We start from the raw sequence: 23,319 nt of genomic DNA, 5'->3' as shown, positions 1-23,319 counted from the left end.
TGTCTGACAACCTTTTTTTGTTTAGTATCTGAGTGTAATCGTCTGTATTCGTGGAAGGGTTCCATTGAGTTTACATTATCTTTATACCTAGCAATGCTGAATGTAGCTCCCTCAAACTACAAATACTGCAGTAATTTATATATCACACAAAGGCAGATATATCAGTCTTGATATCCACATTACCTGAATATCATAAGACCCCACACAAAACTTTTACTGATGTCTGGTCTCATCCCAGTCAACACAATGAAACACATTTGGAGCATAATTTTGCTTTATTTACGGAGAGGAACACATTTTGTCATTAAGACTTACATTTTGTTTGGGCCCACAGACCCAAAATAGATTATTATTTTTTTTATTTTGGTCTATAAAAGCAATACTTTCCATTCAGCGTGGATTACAATACCGCAGATCATCACAGCACAAATAAAAACTTGCTTTATATTTCCCCTTGTACATTAAAGTCAAGTTGGTCAGCTTAAACGGGAGACCTTCACTACTTCAGAAATGTGAAAGCTGCATTTTTAGTGATAGAAAACTACCATGTGTGCGATTTTAAGTGTTAGTGTGGTTTGACCTGAGTATTATTGTGTTTTTTGTCTGTACAATCATTTTCAAATGTGTGTACCTCTTGTCGTGGCATTTCAACACCAACTAGTCAACTTTGAAATGAATTATATGCTTGTACAAACAGCAAGAAGTCAAGGGGTTCACAATTTCTGATCACAACGGACTGTGTTTGTGTTAAAATCAATTGTCATAACAGGTACTTCCTGTGTGCACATCAAAAATTACTTTGGTGTTGCTCATGATTTTGAACTTAAGTTGATACTTATTGACAACATCAGCATTTACATCTTTAAAAAATCACTAGTCTAATTTCCACAGGGCCAGCTAAAGCCTACAGACTGTTTGTTTTAACATCAGTAAGCAAACTGACCTCGTATAGCAAAATTATGACAGTACAATTGGTAAATAGTGTAAAATAGATAACATTTCAACACACTTCTTGTTAACATACAAGTGTTAGTCCTTGAATCAGTTGCTAAATAGTCCTTGGATCACACACCCCCATAAATTCTGAACATCAAACACAAATCTGAATGAAAACCTTTACCAACAGCCTTTCATACTACTGTCAGCCTCTCAGAGATGGTCTCTAGAGAAAGCATCATGTTGTGAACAGAGATGAGCCAATGACAGATTCCCATGTCAGGATTTCAAGGATTTGTGTTTGGTGTTTAGTAACTTTTAGTTCACATTGCACAACAACCTGTGTGTCATATCACAAAAAATATGTTTGACAAAGTCACCCAAGAACAACTTTGGCATGTTTTATTAGGTAAAATATATTTAAAAATATTGAAATTCCCATTAAAATAGCATAAAGCAGACATGTCAAATTCAGAGGAAAGAGATGCACTTAACCGAGGTGCACAGGATACAACACAAATAATCTCAGTATCTGAACAACTGAAGTAACTGTTACTGTTACATTTACAGAGCTCTTTCTATATATACACACACCTGTGTGACTATTTACAGAGAGGACATGATGCTCACTGCTGTACACAGGGTATCTGTGCACATAAATGTCCCTGTAAGTTTACTGCTGTACCCAGTAAGAATTAGTTCATACCAATGGGCTACTCCCCGTGACACACAGTGTCACAAACATTACGGCATTGATTTTCCCCCGTTATTTAAATAAAACTATTTTCATATTATACATTTTCATATTTTGTTACATTCAAGGTATAGATACAATTTGTATCAACAAGCAAAAGTCAATTCTAGACATTTGTGGCTTATTTGTTTGCGGCACGTTAAAAGGAGGATGGGAACCATAAAAACATTCTGGTCTCAATTTTGGCCTCTCAAAAAACGTCATTTGACTGACACAGTACATTTTCAGAGCTGAAACTAAGTATTTGAATTTTGAATTGGAAGTAGTCAATCACCAAGTGGACACAGATTCATATGGAAGTAGTCTTGGAAGTAATGGGGATTTGGAGAGGCAGATTGGATTCAGAACAAGAAAAAATAACAAGACGAAGTAATGTCTCTTCGTCTGTCTTTGCTCTTACTCTGTCATATAAAGAAGATCCAACTAATCCTCGCCAAAGCTAGGAAATCTAACTTTGGTGACTAAAGCAGCACCTCACTATTGAATTTGGACATTTTGGACCTGTGTTTCAAACCAACAGTGCTTTCAGTGTGTTACTCCTGGTACTTGTCGGGCTCTCATTGTCCATGAGTGCATTTTATCTGATTACAGACAAGTGGCTGCTATGTGGCACTCTGCCAGAAATAGTAACACACATACTTGTGGGCCGAATCAGCAGCTAAAATTTAATCATTGGTGCACATCTTTATGAAAGCAATAACTAACCAAGTTTAAAGAGCAATGTAACAGCATCTAACAATGTTAAAAAGATTTGACATTCATGCCTGGAAATTAGTTTTTTCCACAGAACAAAGTAATTTTTGGGGTGTTCATCTGGGTGATTAACCACTCCACAGGAATAATCTCATATCTCAGTACAGTTTAAGCAGATTAAATTCAGATTCTGTTATTTTAATTTGGTCTCTAATCAGCAACAGGGTTCTGGTGCTTACTTTTAGATCTGTTTTTCCATCAGTGAGAACACATAGGCCATGTAGAGACCAAAGTTTTTCTTGTAAACTATAACAACTCAACCCTCTCAAGGAAATAGGATGGCACGCAAACTTTTAGCCAAATGCCAGAAACAACCTTGACAGCAGCCTTGCAATCTGATTGTTTCACATGTAGAAACATTAGGCAGTTTGTTTCACCTTCTCATGAACAGACAGACAGCCTAAAGTGGCCTTGCCTTTTTTCATGAAAAAACAAAGTCAGCAAAGCCCAAAACTCTTTTGGGCAAAACACATTCAAATGTTTTTTTTTTCTTTATGTCTGTTCACATACCACGGCTGTACCTAAACATTATAAAGAAAGAGATATTTTTGATGCACCATCAATGAGACAAAGTCAGAATAAAGTGTTAAAGAGGAATACCACTTGGTTAAAAAATTCTCACTAATCTTCTCTTCGATTCCACAATAATTTTACTCAATCAAGAGATTAAGATTCTGGTCTGTTTTATGCTGCTTGTTCACTGTTTTAAAAACATATAACAAAATATAAGAACTATGAACTGTCCTTTATTCCATTATCTGACAAGCCTGAATCTTAACAATAAGTGGCATTTCCCTTTAAACACCACTCAAACCATGATATTGCTGTTAGGGCTGGCTTTACATGTTGCAAACAGCTCTGAAATTTTAGGTTGAATGCAGAGTGAATCGCTTTGTCCTGAGGGTGGGAGTGGAGGAGAGGAAATGGATTCTCAACATTAAGGGTGGTGAGCCTCTTGGGAGCATGCATGTGCTTCGTGATATTAATTATTATCTGCCCCTTTGTCAAAAAGATATAAATTTGACCTCATTGGGGCACACGATATGTCCTGATGGTAATCGTGTGGTTGCCACCCAAGGGTCAAACTTACAAGCTCAAAAAACACTGGCCGAACGAATGCCAGAAGTTTCACATTATGATAAATTTTTCCTGTTCTTTTCTAAGGAACATCCTTAATGGAGACCAATTTACTAATTACTACATCCACTGTGACTAAAGCTGCATCATTTAAAACCATCCTAATAACAAGCACATACACAAAAAGTACAGTTCTGCAGTACGACCTTGATGTTTCAGCAGTACATAACTCACTTTAAGATACTACATGTTACATGTAGGATTTTCACAAAATATATCATGATTTAATCTGATCCCTCTTGCCAGTAACTACTGGTTTTTGGCAGGGCAAGACAGACAGAAAATTGAAAGCATCCTGAGAGCAACGTGCTGCAAGGCACAGCCAAACCTCTTCATGAAGAAACTGGCTGCATGTACTTGCTCAAGTCTTTTTGTACAGTATAACCCAGCATAAAAAGCCATTCAATAAAATTACATATTCAATATTCCATCTAGCATTTATTTTATTTTATTTTATTTTTTAAATGTTACTAATTAAACCTCATTAACCACAAATCTTACAAAATCAGTCCTTGATTCAGCTCACTTAGAGGACAGATTTTCTTTTTTTTTTTTTTACTTTATCTGACAAATGTATCATCAGGTAAATGTTCAGTCTCTTGCAAGATTCCTTGTGCAAACATTAAAATCCGTCAGTAAACACTTTTCTACCTCAAATAGCACATTTCTATTCAAGCCACAACACAGCCCTGTGAAATTAACCATTAGTGTAACGCTACATTTACATGCACACGAGAAACCAGGAAACCGTCTCAAATCAGGCCAGGTCATAAATCCAGCTCACGAGTGGTCAGCTGGCTTACTTTACAGCAATGATTTTTGATGTTGAACGTATGTAAAAATTCAATCAAAAAGATTCTGGTTATGTCTTCAGCTGACAGGGAAACCAGAGTTTGTAGTGAGGAAAGTTGAGATATTAATTAAGGTGCATGTAAAAGTAGTTCTTCGACATAATTTTTACCTGCCCCCCCGCCCCCCACAAAAAAAAAAAAAAAAATCTGCTCCACTGAGAACTTGAAAGAGTCCATTAGAGCTACTGTTTGAACAAAGATGCTTTGAATACTTTTACACTGAAAAGAATTAGCACAACGAATTTGACAGATATAATAGGAAAATCCTGAACAAAGCATCCAATCAAACCAGATAGTTAACTATATAATACATCATAGGAAATAATTCAAACACAGATGTTAATTTATAACATAATCCAATCTATTCTGATAACTAAAACAGAAAGTAATGTTGAATACTGACACTATATAAATTATTTTTTTGGCATTATTTAGCAGCTTATAAATGACTTTGAAATAATGGCTTTTGTGTGATTATATGTACATAGAAATGTGCACATGTATACAAGTCAAATCTCTTATTTGGCTTGCTTTGTGCACTGTCAAATTCTACCAAAATAGTAGCTTTGTTAAGTGAGGCTGAGAAAATATATCTCTTTAGATACTGAGATAGTGCTTTACATTTGAAAATAGGAGGCTTCAATGAGTAAGACTCTCATTGAAACCGATCAGACAATGACTAAAGCATGAGGTCATTTGGATATAAGGCCATTAAATGTCAGGGGTCATGCTGTGAGGTATGCGTCTACCTCCCTTTGACTTATCCTCAAACATAATGCACAAAAAGTAACAAGAATTATTTACACCGGAGGCAGACCCAAGCAAGGTTATTTATAGTTTCACTGCACCAGAAACACTTCAGATGCCTTTCATAGCACATTCACAGCGCCTGAACAAGATCTTTATAAAAGCTACAGGATGTACAAATGTGGACGTACTCTTATGTCAGCCAAATATGAGAGAATTTTGATTTATTTCTTCCTGTCCTCACTGTGCTGCCACGTAGCCTGTTTGCTCTTAGTCTATATTTACTTCTGTATGGATAACATTTAGAATAATTCAAGATAGCTGAGATATGTACCGAGTCAATAAAGTTTCTTATGTTGAGTCCAGTTTTATGCTCTGACACTGCACCATAATAATCACTGAGTAGCAGTAATAAAAAACAACTCACAAACTTGCAGTGTGCTTATTCATCACTTCTTCTCTTATTATTATTAGATCTATTTTTCCAGATGGCAGTTTTTGAAGCATAATGTCTAGAATACATTATTTGAAGTGGAAATGTCAACTGATCTTAAGGATATTCAACAGCCAGATTGAATGTTTTCTGGTGTAAATCTAATATTCCCGTGAGTTTGTGCAAAGATTTGGTCAATCACAAGTTCAGTCACTAGTTTTAATGCCGCTCCTGCTCAGGTGTTGTGAATGTGTTACGAATCACACTCTCATGAGGTTTCATCTCATTTTATCTGAACTAAACGGCATATAAAGTTGTAGCTTTCTCTTGTGAAACATCTTATAATTTAAGATCAACTTGTTCGACAAACTTCCTCCTTAATCATTACTTCTCTGTCACCTGGTGTAAAATCTGATGAACAGATTTAATCCTTCCTGACAGATCAAAAAAACCCTCCTGTGGGCAGATGTGTCACATGCAGCAACATGAAACAAGTGCCTAGCTTTACATTTAAAAAAATTGCATTTCCTTTGTCATATCCCATCAAACAGTTCTCCTGCTCCTGTCCTCCCCATGTTATATGTCATTGACTTTTTATGTTTCTTGGACAGGATGAAACTGAAACGTAATTTCCCCTCAGGGATCAATAAAGGATATCTGATCTGGTAAAATGTAAATAAAAAGCTCAATGGCATGACCTCAGTTTTGTAACAATAACAGCGGCAAGTTGTTGTGGATCTGTCAAATGAGGGTTCTTCTCCATTACTGAATGGACTACATAAGCGGGAAAGATGTTACAAAGGTTCCGATATGTTTGATACTGGTGGTCTGGGATGACGTACCGCTCTTGGTGTTCAACTGCAGATGGCGTCTCCCATGGTGAGTTCCAGATTTGTTCCATTTTTTCTGGCATGCTGCGGACCATCACCCGCTCACAACACGGCATAAGGCTGTTACTCAATGGATATGAATGATACTCATAGGACTCATTACCACATGGCAGAGGGTCCCAGCTGGCGTGCTGCTCTCGGCACAGTGGCGGTCTCCTCTGTCTCATAGGGTTGCTATCATATAGCCTTGAGTCTGATATGCTATCCATACGAGTCATACCTAGAGACCGTGTGGGCTGCGAGGACAGAGGTGGGAGGACATTCTGAGTTAGAGGATAGTCTCCAGGACAGCTGGACCTGGCCCCCACTGCCACATGCTGGATGTGGGGTGCCAGATGAGATGCAGAATGCTGCTTACGAGGGCCCTGTTTGGGTTCCTCTGGTCCATAACTTTGCACTCTCGTCAGCGCCTCATGACGAAATCCGTGGGAGAAAGCTTGCATCCTAGCTTGTGCTGTCGTCTGCTGCTGCCCTCTCGTGCTCTCCTCTAAGCTACTGTCCACCGAGCTCGGGTAAAGGTCCCCGTAAGAGGAGAAAGAGTCACTGTTTGAATGGCTGAGGCAGGATTCAGCGCAGTGGCTGGGATTTCTCTGATATACACCATGCTCGTGCTCCATGCTACAGAAACTGTCGACGTTGTGCATGCTGCTCATGCTCATATTTGAAAAATCACTGTGTAGTGAATAATAGCCATGATCGCTAACTGAGTCATACTTTGGGAACTGTTCACTGTAAGTAACAGAGGCGCCATGACTATTTGTAACTAAAATAGGAGGGTACTGTACACTTGACATGTGCTCCAGAGAACTGTGCGCAAACTGCATAGAACCTGGCACCGGGCTGCTGGCTGATCGTGTGTTCAAGGCACCAGCTGCGTGACTCTTGACAGGCTGCATGGTGGGCACACTGAGAGCAGACACAAGGGAAGGCACTGAATTTGTCTCAGACTTCCTAATAGCAGACAGTGCCTCAGGAGGTTCACAGACCACTGAGCGAATACTGGGGTCAGACTGGCGTTTGGGTGCCACACGTTTGGCCTCAGAGGTGATGTCCCCCTTGATAGTTGCAGGCCCAGTACCACATTTAGCTAGAGCTCCCTCACTCATTGTCTTCACTGCAGACAACTTGGCGAAAGCCCGGAGTTCATCTGCCACCGACCGCAGTGGCTGGTTGACACGCTCAGGATGATAGTACTTGCACTTATGTCCATATGTGCACTTTTTCCCTTGATTTAAGAAAGAGTCAAACATGTCAATAAAATAAAAATTCATAATTAGATTTTCAGATACTGGTTTAAAAATATATTTAGGAACTTACCATAGGGGCAAGGTTGTTTTTTATGCTCTGGGACAACTGGACGCTTGCGTAGGAAATTCTCTAAACTTGGGCCATGTCTTCCCAGAGGATCATCAGGTGGCATAAACCTAGAGCAAACAGAAATAAAAAAAGATTCAGAATGTTAGAATTCAAGGTAACAATGGTCCTTTCATAAACAGAAATACAAATATTTTCAAGTTAGTATGGTTCACTACTGTAATGATAACTGAACATCACAAGGCAGTTTTTCATGTGTTGACCAAAAATATAACCGCTTCACTCATACCCCTTTTCCACCAAACTGGGGCTGGTGCTAGTTCCAGGCCAGTGCCTGACTAAGCATTGTTTTTTGTGTTTCCACAAAGAACTGGCTCCAAATGCTCAAAACTGGTGCTTAGAAAGCACCAACTCTTTGCTGGGCCAGAGCTAGGGCCGACTACGTGCAGGGCCGGGGTGGGGCTACAGTGACAGATGATCAGCGTGAAAAACAGTCATTTTTAAAAAGGAAAGCTGCAGAGCGAGTTGTCCATTGTTTTGTTACAGTTTCCTCATTCATGATTTGAAACAAAGGCAAAACCTAAGCACTGATGTCTATACCATATTATTTTATTAAACAGACTAAACTGCGTTATTTATCTTTCTTAAAAAGGAAAGCTGTCGTGTGTTTCATTGGCGTTGAATTCATAACTTTAACTGGGGGAGGAAATGAAGCAGTAATGCACTGTCTCTTATAGATCAGGTTTGTAACTTATTATTTTATTTAACAGACTAAACAGCCTTATGTAATTTATCTTATTTGTATGACCACTGTCACTTTTGCCTCATGTTTGACTTGGCTCTTTGCCGATAGAAAACCAAACTGGTTCTTAGAAAGAACGTGATTTTAACCAACTTAAGCACTAGCACCAGGATCAAGCACTGGTGGAAAAGGGGTATAAGAAGCAGACTTTCTAATAAAGTGAATGAGATTTCCTAAATATCCATGGCTTTAATCATGGCATGAAGAGCCCCAGAGTGAATGTGTACATTATTTTAATGCAATAACAGTGCATAATAGTTTCTTACTTGTCATTGACAAATGAGTACATGAGGAGTCGCTCTTCTATAAACTTCTTCCACTCTGGCTTTTCATTTTGCAAGTCCCTGTAGTTGTCATTTGACACAATAATTCCATCAGAATCATACGCCAGCTTCACTATGAAGCGATCATCATAGCACACCACTCTCCTGCCTTGAACTCTCCGAGATGGGGTAAAAACCAGGATCTTTTCTTTTTCCAGTTTTCGTAAAATTTCCTGATCTGAAAGACATGTTTTAAACAGGTGTTAAAACAGTTCAACATATCTTTATAAACTTATCCATAGAATGGGGGATGGGCACTGAGAACTGCTATTATTTTGTAACTGGTACATAAATTCTCTGTATTGAAAGTACCATAAAGCTCATAAACACAAACTTGTGGTAGCTGCAGGCCTGGATCATAAACTCATTGTCATGAAATGAGTTTCTTTGATGCTAACAGCTGAATTAGCCCAGTATTACAAAAAATCTCTAACGTCAAATACCAGTCACTTTAGTAGCTGTTTATTACCTGTGATGAGGGCATCGGGCCTTGACTGTTCTTTCCTCCAGGCTGGGACAAACACTGTGATGTCTTTGTGTCCTTTCTCTAAAAACCATTCAACAGCAAGCTGGATACCACGGCAAGAGAAAACCTCTTTGTTTCCATGGCTAGAAGAAAAAATAGTGAGTTGAAATCACTCCCTGAGTAAAGTCTGATAGAACATTGTGTATCTAGAGCAGCTGAATTCAATGAGACGTTCTCCCTGGTGGAGTCTTACCTCATCGCCACATTTGAACCATCAATGACGATAGGCCTGAGGTTGTCATAATTATCCACAGGGTCGTCTTCCACTGAAACCTCTGGACTGACCGTCTCTTTCACACAGGGGGGCCGTGATGTTGATGTCGCAGTGCTGCTGCACGGTTGGTTTTCAGGCTCTACTTTGTTTCCCAGCCTCACTAACTCAGCAAGAATATCATTAATCAGAGCAGCAGCCCCCAACTTGTTGAGTACAGTCTCCACCTGCTCCCCAGAATAGCCCAACTTCAAGGCAAAGTCCATCTTAGTCTGGTACTCCTTGTCGCTGGCAGGCTTGATCCCTGGTCCGGTACTGCTGTCATCTTCACGAAAATCCTGCGCAGTGCTACTCTGGGAGAAACTGGGCCGGTCGAGGCATGGAGAGCGGCAGAGCTGTCTGTGGGGTTTTGTGACCGCTAAGGGCTCCCTCTTCTTGCACCTGCTGCTGCTCACCTGAGCCCTCGGCTGTTTCCGTTCTTCTGATTCGCTCTCGGAGCTGCTTCCATCCTCAGAATCATCAGTGCCGTGCTGCGCCTCGCTTGAGTCAATGTTCTCCTCCCTCCATGGACGTTTTTCCATTTTGAGCTTCTCCAACGTTAACCATACTGTCATCACGTTCGTCCAGGCACTTCAGATTTCCACCCCATGCTTCCTCACCTCTGCCGCAACCAGGGAATCATACTCAGCATTGGACTGGAGCACTACGGGCTCTTTGTATTGAGATAAAGGAACACGGTCTCCTTATGTGGGCAGGGAATAATCAAACAATTAAATCCTGAAAGAGAGAAAAACAACAGATGTAAGTTTCACTTAGTGATGCATACTTGCTTAACTTTACTCAAGACGGAAGAAGAGGAGAGGCTGTAGGAAAAAAATCCTGTGGAGCAGTGTGATAATCTGTTAAGTCAGTCGTCCTTTGAAGTAAACTCTTAAGTTTTGGAATTTGTTTTGGAGATACATTTCCTCCATTTCTCGGCCCCCTGTCGGATCAATATTACGTTTTCTCCCCAGGGCAGCAAAATCAGCTGCCAGAGTGCTGCATGATTCAAAAAACTGCGACATTGGGATTATTCCGGACAATATTGTGATTTGCTACTGAGATTTGAGTTTATAATGAATGATAATATGAGGTTAAATGCTGTGCTGTAAAGGGACATAGAGAGTATTAGTCGTTGGGAAGTATGTATTTCTCAATTTAAAACACAAATTTCTATTTAATACATTTTAAAGTTTTAAAAGACAACTTGAAAAGCTTGTACAGTACTGTTTTCATTACACTGGAGGTCAAAGTCAAACGTCTTACACATTGATGTCCACGTAGTGTTCCACTCTCTCTACAACTGAAAGTTAATGTGGATTGCCCATCCATGCCTAGATTCCCTCCCCACAAATCATGATTTATCCATATCACCAGAAAGAGGGGATTTTTCTTCAGTAGGGTGGGGTGCCCTGAGAAAAATAAATATAACCATCCAAAGCAAGAATTGAACACAGTTATTCTTTGAGAGCAGTACGTTTTTCATGCGTTTTTTTAATCTGTGAGTGAATAAAAAGGTGTCAGGGCTTTGTAAAGAAAAAGATCTAAAGCAAACGCCTTAAAAGTGCCTGACAAAAAAACAGAAAATCTAGGTAAAGGAGTTTGAAGTAAAATTTTTAACTTTGGCTTGTTGTATTTTAATAGAATTGAAGTTCTAAACATAAATTGCACTATGCAGAAGCCCAACAAATGAGATAGATAACACAGAAAAAATGACAACTGATCTACAATTCCACTTAAAGTAATACTCCGGGATGGAACAAGTTGGGTCCTATCACAAGGTTTAGGGCAGAAATTACCCCTACAGCAGTGTTTTTGTGCAGCAGAAGCCCAGAGCGCTCGCACCAAACACCCCCTCCCTGCTCGTCAGACGGTTTCCTATGCACTCAGACGGGGCCAATTATTACTTGACCAAAAACACAAATAAACGGACTCCCACCGAAAAAATCTGATATCGGTCTGCATTCACACTTTATTCAGAGAATTTTCAGCGCGTTACTTTCACACAAAAACACAGCTAAATAAGGCTCTAATTCTCATCGTGTCTCTTTGTCCTGGCAAACTACCTGCGTTTGTTTATCCCTGGCACGCCACACGCGGACTGATAAACTAAGCGGCGAGCGCCTCGTAGCCAGCTGTGGCTCTGCAGCGGAGGTAGCACCGTTTTACGACATGATGAGAACTTGAGCCTTATTTAGCGGTGTTTTTGTGTGAAAGTAACGCACTGAAAATTCTCTAAATAAAGCGTGAATGCAGACCAATATCAGACTTTTTCAGTGGGAGTCCATTTATTTGTGTTTTTGGTCAAGTAAAAATTGGCCCCGTCTGAGTGCAGAGGAAACCGGCTGACGAGCAGGGAGGGGGTGTTTGGTGCGTGCGCTCTGAGCTTCTGCTGCACATAAACACTGCTGTAGGGGTAATTTCTGCCCTAAACCTTGTGATAGGACCCAACTTGTTCCATCCCGGAGTATCACTTTAAAGCTGACCAACCTCAAGAGCAATATGGGGTTCAATGTCTTGCTCAAGGTCACTTCAGCAGCTCCAGGAGCTGGGATCAAACCCCCAACACAGTCAAATGACCTTATGGCTTGTTTTGTCATTTTTTTTGATAATTGTTCAAGAACGCACTGCCTCTTAAAAGAAACTATGAAGAAAGACTGGTAACATAACATAACATTTGACGTATTATAAACACACGTACTAGGGTTGGGAGGAAAACATCCTAAATCGGAATATCAGGATTTTTTGTTTGACTCTTGGTCAAAAAAAAAAGAAATGATTATCATCATTGTCATTATCATCATCAATTAACTTTTTCACATGGTCTAGTGTGCAAAAAGCAAACCAAAAGTTGCAAAAATCATAAGTATCAAAGAATCGCAATTTAAATCCAATCGGCACCCCAGAAATTATAATGATATCGAATCCAGCGAATAGCATATCGTCCTAACCTAACACATACAAACATACATAAAAACATGTTGAGCTTTGTCATGGATTTAGGGAATGATTTTACTTCAATATAAAAAAAACTTGTCCCTGATTTTCTTGTGTGAAGAGTAACATTAAAATAGATGCAACAGACCACAATCCTTGTTTCTCAGCTTCCTGGTTTTGAATTAATGAGCCCCATCATCCTGCGCAAAACATTTCGACATACTGCAGAACAACATGTGCTAATATGAGCACAAAAGCTTCAGGAGTGTTGAGAGCAACATCTAATGCAGACACACACAGACACAGACACACACACACACAGGAGTTAACATAAACTGAGACAAAGTGTGGGCTGAACAGAGTATCCCTGCGCCCCCAGCCTTCTATCAGACTATCTTAATCGTACGGGATTCCTGAGGGAACAAAGCTGGTTTAAAGGAGAGCAGATGTGGGAGCCCACAGCTCAGAGCATCCATATTTATAGACAAATACTTATAATCATTCAATCCCAATAACGTGCATGGGAGAACAGATACACCATCTGCACTGCACTTCCCCTCAGTCTTGCAGAACAGAATACAGCGAGCTTCAAGAGGCGCAGCCCATGATGTGCGTTGCTTAGCAACACAGCCTTGTCATCAGCTAACTCCTTTTTACCAGTCACGACTAACACAAACACGGCTCATCATCTCTTTTCAGGCAGTCAGTAAACGCACAACACTTACAGCTACACTACAACTCTACGCTAATACTCCTGAGGTAGCATATTTGCAATAAAAAGATGACATTAGACCTTCATGAGTGCTGACCAATGAGGATTACAGAAAAAAGGTTGATCTGGATTGTTTCACATTTGAGTACAAACAGAAAATGACCACTGAACCAGTCTTTGGGCTCTACTTCCAACATGACTCATGGACGAGATGATAAACATAATAAATCATGCAAGCCATATGTCATGGCTACTCCCTCATCAGGTCATAAACAACGCTGATCTTCATGGAAATCCTTGAAGGTTATGCGATATTTTGAGGGTGTTAATTTACAGGATCAGTTGTTGACACTCTCTCACTGCTGGCCACTAAATGTGTTACAAAAAAGGCAACAACATTTTAAAGATTTAAAACCATAAGCTGGAAGTGGACAGCTGTTTGTAAACTGTGTGGTAAAATCACAGTCAGCCCTCTGCTTTTTACATTTTATGACCACATCAGTGCATGTTCAAGGGAACACAGCAGATTCTCTCCCTTCCACCTCCAGATTCACAGGCTTAGACTCAGCAAGGCCTCCAGACTATATCTGCACATGCACAGGCTCGTGTACTGCTGTTTCATAGCAACAAGTGAAGCAGGGCCCTGAAGCCAATTTTTTACTTTGCTGACCCTACATTAGTATCCAGTACTATAATCCAGGGATAAACTGTACTATGGACTGTGTTGGTGGAATATAGCACTCAGTAAGTCAGACATCAAGGAGTTAGAACAGATAAACGTTTGATAAATGCAGCATCCACTCTAAAGGATCAGCCAAATCATGAGAGAGAAACATGACCAATGGAAAAACAGAAAAACACATGTGTTCTTCTTGTGAATTAGAACAGAATCCTCTCTACTGCTGGTAATAATTACACCATGTTTGGGATGACGTGTTTATGGACCATCTCATGCTTTGAAATAAGTACAGTAGCACCAAAAACATCCTGGTGTAATGACCCTGGACTATGATCCCTTTAAGTTATTCAACTCAAAACTCTTGAGTGTGCATTTAGAATGTGCTGAGTGAATATTACCAGTTATCTTAGCAGCCAATGCACAGTCATGCTCAAATCCAAACAGTAAAGGAAAGTTTACTTTTAGCTCTCTGTGAGTACAGCGATGACTTCTGTTCTCACTGCTTAGAGTAAAGATAAAGCTACGGGGCAATATAACCAACCCTAAAAATCCACTCTCAGCACAGATTACAGAAATGAAGACCCTTCCTCTTTAACTCATATATGAAGCAAATAAAACACAGGTCAACATTGTAAATATGAAAAGATCTTCCCAAGTCTGTTTAACATACTTGCACCTTGCCCTTACCACCTAAGCCGAGCCTTACCAATTACAGTAAAAACATCCCCTTATAATACGTTGACTGTTAATAAAGTAGTATTTTTACTCTAAAGAGTAAAGAGAGACAAGTTTGCCTCTTAGCTGGGGTATTGACAGTTGGATAAATAAAGTGGATACTGAGTCATATTTTCATATTAGTTAACATGTAACTTCACAGCATGAATTTGTACCAAAATTACAACACCAAATTTAACAAAATGAACTAACTGTTGTAGTTGTTGCTGCATAAACCATCAAACTCGCTGGCACGACAAAAGAAAAAAAAACTTAGGTGTTTGATATCATTAGCAACAGCATCTTGAGTTGGGGGAGCTGAAATGGAGAAAGGTTAAACAATAGGACAAACCTTATAAATAATACTCACAGCACATTTTTTCGAAAAAACGCTGTCACATCACTTGTGCACACGAAGTCACCTTTGTGTTAAAGTGCATTCAGAGATAACTGACTGAACATCCTTAGGCCCCAAGATGCGGTTAGCTCACATTAGCAAGCTAATTTTACCGTTACTTAGCGAGCCGAGAAGTCAACATAAGCTCAGCGGTCTTTCTCGGTTTATGATATTAGTCCATGCCCGTGGAACGTTTAGATAAACACTACTGCAAGGTACAGCTAACTGTCAAGCTTGTCAGGCGACGTGGGTCTCTATTTATGTTCCGGCAGCAGTGCTAGGTAGTAGCTGACCTACAGTAATTATAGTGGCTCCACGGGCTAACTCAAGCGTCAGGTTGCTAATGGTTAGCTCTAGCTGCTGAGCGTGTGCTAACGTTTTCACTGGAATACTACAGTAACTTGAGATAAAGTTGACGGTCAATCAGTGTTTAAAAGGGGGGATAAACCCCGGCTATCCGACTCGAATCTGCGTTTAGTCTTCGTGTTAGTTCTTGCTATCGTTAACATGAAACGGTGCTCATCTCACCTCATCGCTGTCATCCTCCTCGCCTGTAACAGTTATGTTTTGCTGCCATTGGCGCTGTCGCAGTTTGGCTAGGGTTGCCAGATAACGGGAAGGAAACAAGTAAACTAAGCTGTGAAATCTTACAGGGGTCAAAAGACCGGTACACACTTGTTTCTTTCTGCTTGTGTTGTAATATTACATTTTCTTCCCGGTCTCTACTGCTGCTATGATGCTTCGTGACTTGTAACAATAGTCTGGAAAGTCTCACTATCTCCAAACTGTATGACAGCTGTCTTCAGAATGTGAGAACACATCGCCCCTAAGGAGGAAACACAAAGCTGTAGTACAGTTTCGCCAATCCCAAAGTAATGAAAATCATTACTTAAAACAAGTTTTTAGTAGTTTTTACTGTTGTCAACATGCAGCACAGCACCTATATATGGACTTAGACCATCCTTTTTTGAACCAGAATGCAACTTTTTCAGTCACGTTTACCCCAAGTTTACATGTAAATCAAAAACCGTGAGTATAAAAGTTTACATCACTGTATACAAACTTGATTAAATCATAAATCAGCCTACCTTTATCCCCATTATTATGAATATAAACATAATGAAAAAATAAAAACAAATTGTTTGTTTTGTCATATTTATTTTAGTGTAAGGCAGTGTTCTACTCTGACAAAATTGTAACAGATTTTTAAGAGAAATACTGAAATGTTGCATTGATGTAACTTTAACAGTTAAGAAGACAAATAAAAACAACTCAAAAAATAAAACTCAGAGAGGATATTGCCAGATTTAAAAACATTTTGAATACAATGTCTAAGTGTACAAGTAGCAGAGATTTAAAATACAAATTGCTTGACATTTGTTCAGTATTACACTACAAAAGATGACTTTGTCAAGACAGTTAAACCCGAGACTGATAAAACATTAAATAGACAAGAAAGGAACACAAGTTGAAAATTCCAGTTTATCTTTTGATACTTCTGAAAACCAAGCTAAATCAAACTACCCTTCTATTCTAATAGCTTACAAAATATATTTTTTGAGTGCATCATTTCAGAATAGTTATTTTGCACCGAACAGGTGATCAAGCTGTCACACACAGGACCAGACATAAAAGGGATTAGAGTGTCGGGCCACATTTGGTCATCAAACCAAAAACAAACAGGCTGACAGGTGTGGGTTTTACTAACTTTTTTTCCCTTTGATTTTTTGTCTTTCCTAACCTATGGGTATCTGAATGGCACCCTCTTCAATGTGAAGCACTTAAAAGTCTTAGTGTAATGTGCGGTGCACTTAAAGTCTTCAGTGTGTCAATCAAAAGGCAGCTGAATCTTGAGATGGGAGAACTATTAGTCTATATGCAGTATTTCCCTAAAACACGACTGAGCAGCTCAATATATTGAGATTTAGCCACATACAACAGCTTAATTCATATAAAATACACCCCATTAAGGTATTGAGAGACTGTGTTTGTACTGAATTGAGCCATTTCGTACATCCTTTCTATAGTTAATTAAAACCATTCTGGCCTAAAAATATGCAAACAGACAGACATACTAAATCTCAGCATCATGATAGGTCAGCAGAAACATTACAGGAGAAAATAGAGACTATACACAAACAGTAAACACAAATATAAGCTGGCACTTAAAGCACAAGTGTACATGTGTCCGGGGTAAAGTAAACAAAACTGGGTCAGATCTGTTTTTCTGTTTGGGGAAACAACGCTTAGATGCACCAAACTGGGGTTTTGGGGGGTATGTATGAATAGCAGTAATCTAGTAAAAGCCGATAGCTTAATGAGAAAGAGAATTCTGTAACTCTCTTGAATTAAAGTTAACCTTTTTTCCTTGCTGAATGCTTTCAATGGACTCAACTTTGTTTTGTTTTTTGTTTTATAATGCAAGCAATGCTTTTGTGCAAACAAGGAGAACTCTTTTCGACTTCCTAAAAGAAAGTACTGTTCCCAATGCAGCTTGATGATTCTACATTGATGATAACTTTTTTCCCTATTCCTATTCTTCCCTGTTGACACCAGTCCTTTTTTGCTGCTGGCCAAAATAAAGGAACGTTTCTCTTTCGGATGCAAAACAGAAGAACTGATGGACACATACACATGTGATCTAGACACCATGTGTATGACCTAGAGCCTTTTAAATAAAAGTGCCCTCAGGAGTTTGTTGCACACTATGTTTTAAGCCACATCCCTGGGTGTTCTTGTTTCAAGTACACCCATTTCATCTGTAAACACACCCTTGTTTAGAGGACTCTCTGCATGAGATGTTCCATCCCTGCTACCCACTGGCCTGCTCTTACTGCACTGATTATAGGATTGCAAATTAGCTTTACAAAAGACATCCTCATCAACATCATCTGATGCATCCTCCATCATTTCAGGGTAAACAAAGGTGCTATGGGGTAAAAAAGACTCTGATTGCAAAGGACGGTGGCTCTGCCTATTGTAAAGCTCTGCGTTCTGTAAAGTGACATCACAGGGCACATGAAAGCATTGACGCTGTGATTTACTGCAAGATGAACTTGAAGGTACTTTGTGTTTTCCTTGTGCCTGGCTGTGACCGTGTACTTTTTCAGTGATTTTCCCATCGGTCAAAGGAAGGCTTAAAGCCATTTCTGACCTTGTTTGCCATGATAAGGCCATAATGCTGCTACTGTCTCTAGACTCAAATGCAGACACAAGTACATTCTTTTTGTAATATGGTGAAGAATCTCTGTCAGAGTCTTTTTCAGGACAAGACATGGTAGCAGCTCTGTTCTGTCTGTATTTGTCAGGCAACTCAAGGCTTTCTGTGTCCAGAGACCGGCTCCTCCTGTCAAGAGATAATGGATTAGGCATGGACTGACTGCCTCTTGTAAGGCCAAGGTGCCGGGGCAGACTAGCAATTGCCCATGTGTTGCTGATCAGGTTCTCCTCATACAGATCTAACATCTGATAGTCACATTCAGCAAATGCATCTTTTTGTAAGTAGCTTTCCTCAAACTCTTGATAGGGTGATGATATGTCCTCCCCCAGTTCCATTTGAATCTGCTCATCGTATTCCCCCTCATTATGCATGTCTACAACATCAAATGTGACAATAGTGGGTAAGGCCTCCATGTTTGGAGTGAAGGCAGAGCTTGTCTCCAAGTCATCCACATTGTCATGCAAGTTACTCAGCATGTGAGAGTGTTTAGTGTAGTCCACAAGTGCTTGTGAGAAACTCACAGCTTGCTCATCATCCGGATCACTCTTACAATCTGAAGACTGAGAATTGATATTTCTGTATGGTAAAGCCACAGGCTTATTTTCCTCAAGATGCTGCTCTTTGGGTTCACAAAAGGTTTCAAAATCTGGGTCAGATGTGCTTCCAAATGATATGCTGCTTTGCCTTTTTTCACAATCTGCATTTGTGGGATTTGTGTTTTTGTCAGTGGAAGCAGATGCATTTTCTTTTTCATTAAATGTATCCGGCTTAGTATTATTTTTGTTGACTGATGCTTGAGGGTTTGAATTCAAATTGCAGTTCTGATTTGTGCCAATTTCCTGCCGACTAACCACATTCTGTGCCAGCTCAGGGGATTTGCTGCATGTGCTTGGCGTGTCCAGAAAATCATGACCTTTAAATAGCTCAGGACTTATTTGTAACCGATTCATTTCTGATGCAAAAGCACATTCGTTTACACTGACTGCTTCACTTAAATACTCGCACTGCTGTGGGGTGGGCAGCTTGGATTTGCCTTCATATTGAGGGCTGATGAGACTCTCATCAGGCGCAAAAAGTTCATAGAGGGCATCGCCGCTGTAACTGTCTCTGGGTAATCTGTCTGTCCTCAGTCTGTCTGTCTTTTCTTGTCCTTCATCATGCCCTGGGGTGGTGGAATCATAGTACCCCTCATCACTGTTTGGCACTGATTCTTGATGCTCATCTTGAGGAGTCAACACATCAGCCATGGAGGAGTTGTCCATGGCACTTGCTTGCTGTGCACTGTTGCTGTTCAGTAAATCCATGTTGTGAGAACTGGTCAGATCAGCAGTCAGATCTGTGTGGTCTTGGTTATAGGTACAACACATTTCCTCTGAAGCATTGTTCCCCCAGAAACCAGGAAGGCAGTCCTCGCCCAGATCTTCTGGTGAGGCCATTTCTTCACCCCCACCCTGGTATGTGAGATAACAAGAAGCCCTCTTTCCTCCATTTCTGCTTCTCTCTCCAGAAACCGAGCTCTCTGTGATACTATCGTCTTCTTGATCTGCAATAATATCCCCACAGCCAGTGAGGGAATCAAAGCTTTTTAATGACGCAACATCTCCAAACATCATGTTCAGTTGATCTGATGAACCAGCAGGCGTTTCAGACTTCAGTGTCGGCTCAGACATCATCTTCACTTTCAGACAAGGCTCACTGTTCACTCTCAAACTCTTGTCAAATTCACCAGCAACCACAGTCACCAAATTCATCTCCTCTGTTTGACCATCACACATCTTATCACCCAGCTCAGATCTAGGGTTTTCATGGATCACACTCTTCTCTGAGTCCATTACAGCAGCAGCTTGGATAGATTCAGGATCAATAGTAACATCACATATAATATCTGCTAAATCAGGCACATCAGGCTCGGACACGAGGCACTCTGTGACAAACTGATTGGTGTTGTCTGAGACAACAGGCACCTCGTTCTTGCACTGAGGAGAGGTCATTGCGATCATTTCGGTTTTCTCCAATCCAACATGTCTGTGGTTTCTGTGATGCCTGAAACTGTTAAAAAGGCCCCTCAAACCCCTTTTCTGTCGGGTAAGACTCTGAGATTTCTGCTCAGCAGCAGGAAAACTACATTCATGGTGGCAGCTACTGCGGGGGTCTCCAGCTGAGTCTCTCTGGCTGTGGTACTCAAAGTCTACCACCGAGGTGTAGCCACCTCGCAGATTGTCATCATAACTAACCTTACTTAGCCCGTCATGTGTTTTGCTTTTGGGGAACCCTTTTTTAGAGGACCACTTGTTTTGATTTCTACTCCTTCCACCAAAAAAACTTGGTAGAATGCAGATGCTCTTACGAACTCCGAAGAATGTCAGAGCAGTCCTCCGAAATTTCCCAGATTTCTGGGATTTCACTGCAGCATTCGTCGTTTCCAACTGAAGCTCCTCGGTGATGTCATCAGGGCTGCTGTGGGAAAGTTGTTTAGAGGCTGAGGCCACATCCTTGGAGTCTTTTGGTAGCTCTTCTACGGTGCGGGAAGCCATTGCTACCAAATTTACAGTAACAGTCCAACAGAGGGCATAGTTGCTGAATGTTTGAAATCAGCTGATAGATTCACTCCAGTGGATTTGTCCTCCATCTGATTTAAGCCCTGTATCATGACGTCAAGAGAAAAATATCAGTTAAAACACTGTTGATATGAAGAATACACATTGCAGACTTCTAACCCATTTCTTATTTAATACTCATTCACGAGTATACTTAACTTGACAAAAAAGGACAGACAAGTTTCATTTTCTTTCCTATGCCTGAGATGTGCAACACTAGTTCAGCCAACTCTGAGGAATGAAACAAACATTTTGTTATTGTTTAAAAGAAGGATTCACTGTAACTTCATGTTTAACCTATAATCTCAGAGCCCGTGTGGAGTTTCTGTGGTAATATGACTAGAAACAGAGCACTCTGATGGCAACTTGACTGGTCTGGTGCCTTCAGGATGGATATATTGTATAGATCACTAAAAATTCCAAAATTAAACACAACCATAATTTTCCCTTTGTTTTTACTTATAGCACATTTGAATTTCTTCAATCTAGTTTGTTGTGTTACTGATTGAAAGAGTAATTATTTCGTATGATTTTCCTTACCTTGCGTTTATGTGACCTTTTATCTAACTATATAAAAAAAATCCCTGTTTTGTAATTGAGAAATTCAGTCTCTTAATCTCTGACCCACTCAGTATTCACATCTAAAACAATACAACGACCTGACCTTACCTTGCATGAGTATTATGAATCGTAAAGTTGCAGGTAAGGAAAAGAATTACACTGAGAGACTGAGATAAAACTAACAATCATATTTAAATTTGTCTTTTCACGACTAAGCTCCGAAGATAACACAAACTAGAAAATCTGTGACTTGAATTTTGAAATAACAGCCCTGGGGCCAAAGCTACGGGCTAGATGTGTTTCAGTGTCCAAGTGCATCCTTTATAGTAGACCAGTGTTAAAGGTAGACCAACATTTAGCTAACCCCGAACTGCATTGTATGATACCGTAACAGGCGAACCAAAGGGAACGCTAGCACATTGAAACACAGGAGCGATCTGAAATGAAACATGAAGTAAACAAACTTACGGAGCTGGTATTGTTTCTGTCCCTGGGGGGTTACTCCTCAGTGCATGCTTTCTGGTGCCTCTGGTTTCGACCAGAACCTCACTATAAGCAACACCAGGTGACTCAGGTCCCGCTGATTCATCAACACACACGATTTTATTTGTCTCCAGCTATGGTCAGCTCGCTGGTGTGCTTGCTAACACCGTCTGTTCCTCTCGAGTCCAGCAGCTTGTGGCTGTAACGTGAGTTTGTCCGTTGCTAACGGTGGATAACGTTACACCACGGAGCAACAACACTGTGGTATAAATACACAGGATAGCCACAGTGTTAAGCTTAACGTGTACGGAAAAGCCACGCATTCAGACTGTGAAACAATGCGGACAAAAACGCCAGTGTTTAGATATAGTGTGATGAGAAACTCTCCAGACTCAACGGGTGGATCTCTCCACAGCCTTCTTTTGTGGCTTTCCTCCCGGCGCACGCGAGTGACGCAGCATGTGGCTCATGACGTAATATCGTTATTTCAAGACGTCTCATCCAAAACTTTTTAATCGATGAGACCCTGAAAAGCGCTATTTATTCAAGAAAGCAGAACGAATCGATTTGAATTACTCTTGTTGTGGAATTGGGACTGAAAATTGCTTAACTTCGCACTTCACTTAGGAGTACATTTCAGATATACAAAACAGTGAAAAAATCTTTGATATTTTAAATTTAATAATTTATATGTTTGCAAAATAATCCTAAACATACATGCATCAATTGGTAAGGTCAAGCACTAATGACTTTTTAAATATTTAAATCAATTTAAACATCTGGTTCTTTTTTTTTTTGGCAAGTGTGTTACAGACAAAAGTTGTGTAATGAATGCAATACTACGCATCTTTTAAAACACTTATATATACCCCTTTCGGTCTATTAAATTGGATTGTTAAGCATCCAACCAGTTTGATTAAATATTGATGAAGAGGGGTTGAAAAATATCACATTTTCTTTAAGGCTCTCACCAAACAGAATATGCTTATGCAGGGTCCTGGTTTGGGTCATGCTGGGAGCAAACCATTGCTTATTTATATGGTTTGTTGTTGTTGTTGTTTTCAACGGGTAACACAGATGACAGATTTCTTGGACAGACAGAAAGTGAACACATGAATTCATTAATCTGACAAATAATGCACGAAATAATAAACAAAAACGTGTTGTGCATTCTAATATTGATTTTGAAGAGCAAACTTAACATTTATGAAATCAGACCCTGCAAAAGCTGCAAATTAAAAGTTAAGATTTACACTGTTTTCAAAATGAATAATGGAACTTGTTAATGTATGTATGTATCAAG

General features: G+C 39.9%; 2 protein-coding genes across 3 annotated transcripts; both read right to left on the bottom strand.

The window, feature by feature from the left end:
* Window positions 1-265: 265 nt before the first annotated feature.
* zc3h12b (zinc finger CCCH-type containing 12B) lies at window positions 266-15,867 on the bottom strand. 2 transcript variants are annotated; one of them, XM_074671854.1, is made up of 6 exons: window positions 15,684-15,867; window positions 9,660-10,454; window positions 9,410-9,549; window positions 8,884-9,118; window positions 7,819-7,925; window positions 266-7,726 (listed from the first exon to the last, which is right to left on the bottom strand). In XM_074671854.1, exons 2-6 carry the CDS (start codon window positions 10,289-10,291, stop codon window positions 6,297-6,299), a joined length of 2,544 nt encoding a protein of 847 aa, XP_074527955.1. In that variant the 5' UTR covers window positions 10,292-10,454; window positions 15,684-15,867; the 3' UTR covers window positions 266-6,296. The 2 variants fall into 2 exon arrangements, with proteins under 2 accessions (XP_074527955.1, XP_074527956.1); XM_074671855.1 differs by lacking the exon at window positions 15,684-15,867 and adding an exon at window positions 15,129-15,677.
* A 538-nt stretch (window positions 15,868-16,405) lies between these two features.
* On the bottom strand, window positions 16,406-22,460 carry LOC141791989 (APC membrane recruitment protein 1-like). Its single transcript, XM_074672731.1, has 2 exons — window positions 22,002-22,460; window positions 16,406-21,016 (listed from the first exon to the last, which is right to left on the bottom strand). Exon 2 carries the CDS (start codon window positions 20,907-20,909, stop codon window positions 17,868-17,870), a length of 3,042 nt encoding a protein of 1,013 aa, XP_074528832.1. The 5' UTR covers window positions 20,910-21,016; window positions 22,002-22,460; the 3' UTR covers window positions 16,406-17,867.
* Between the last annotated feature and the right edge of the window lie 859 nt (window positions 22,461-23,319).

Source organism: Halichoeres trimaculatus, unplaced genomic scaffold, assembly GCF_033239565.1.
Source record: "Halichoeres trimaculatus isolate MK-OKI-2021-1 unplaced genomic scaffold, fHalTri1.1 fHalTri1_scaffold_6, whole genome shotgun sequence".
NCBI classification, from domain to species: Eukaryota; Metazoa; Chordata; class Actinopteri; order Labriformes; family Labridae; genus Halichoeres; species Halichoeres trimaculatus.
Note: the sequence above shows the minus strand (reverse complement) of the source record. Positions and strands in the feature narration are given on the sequence as shown.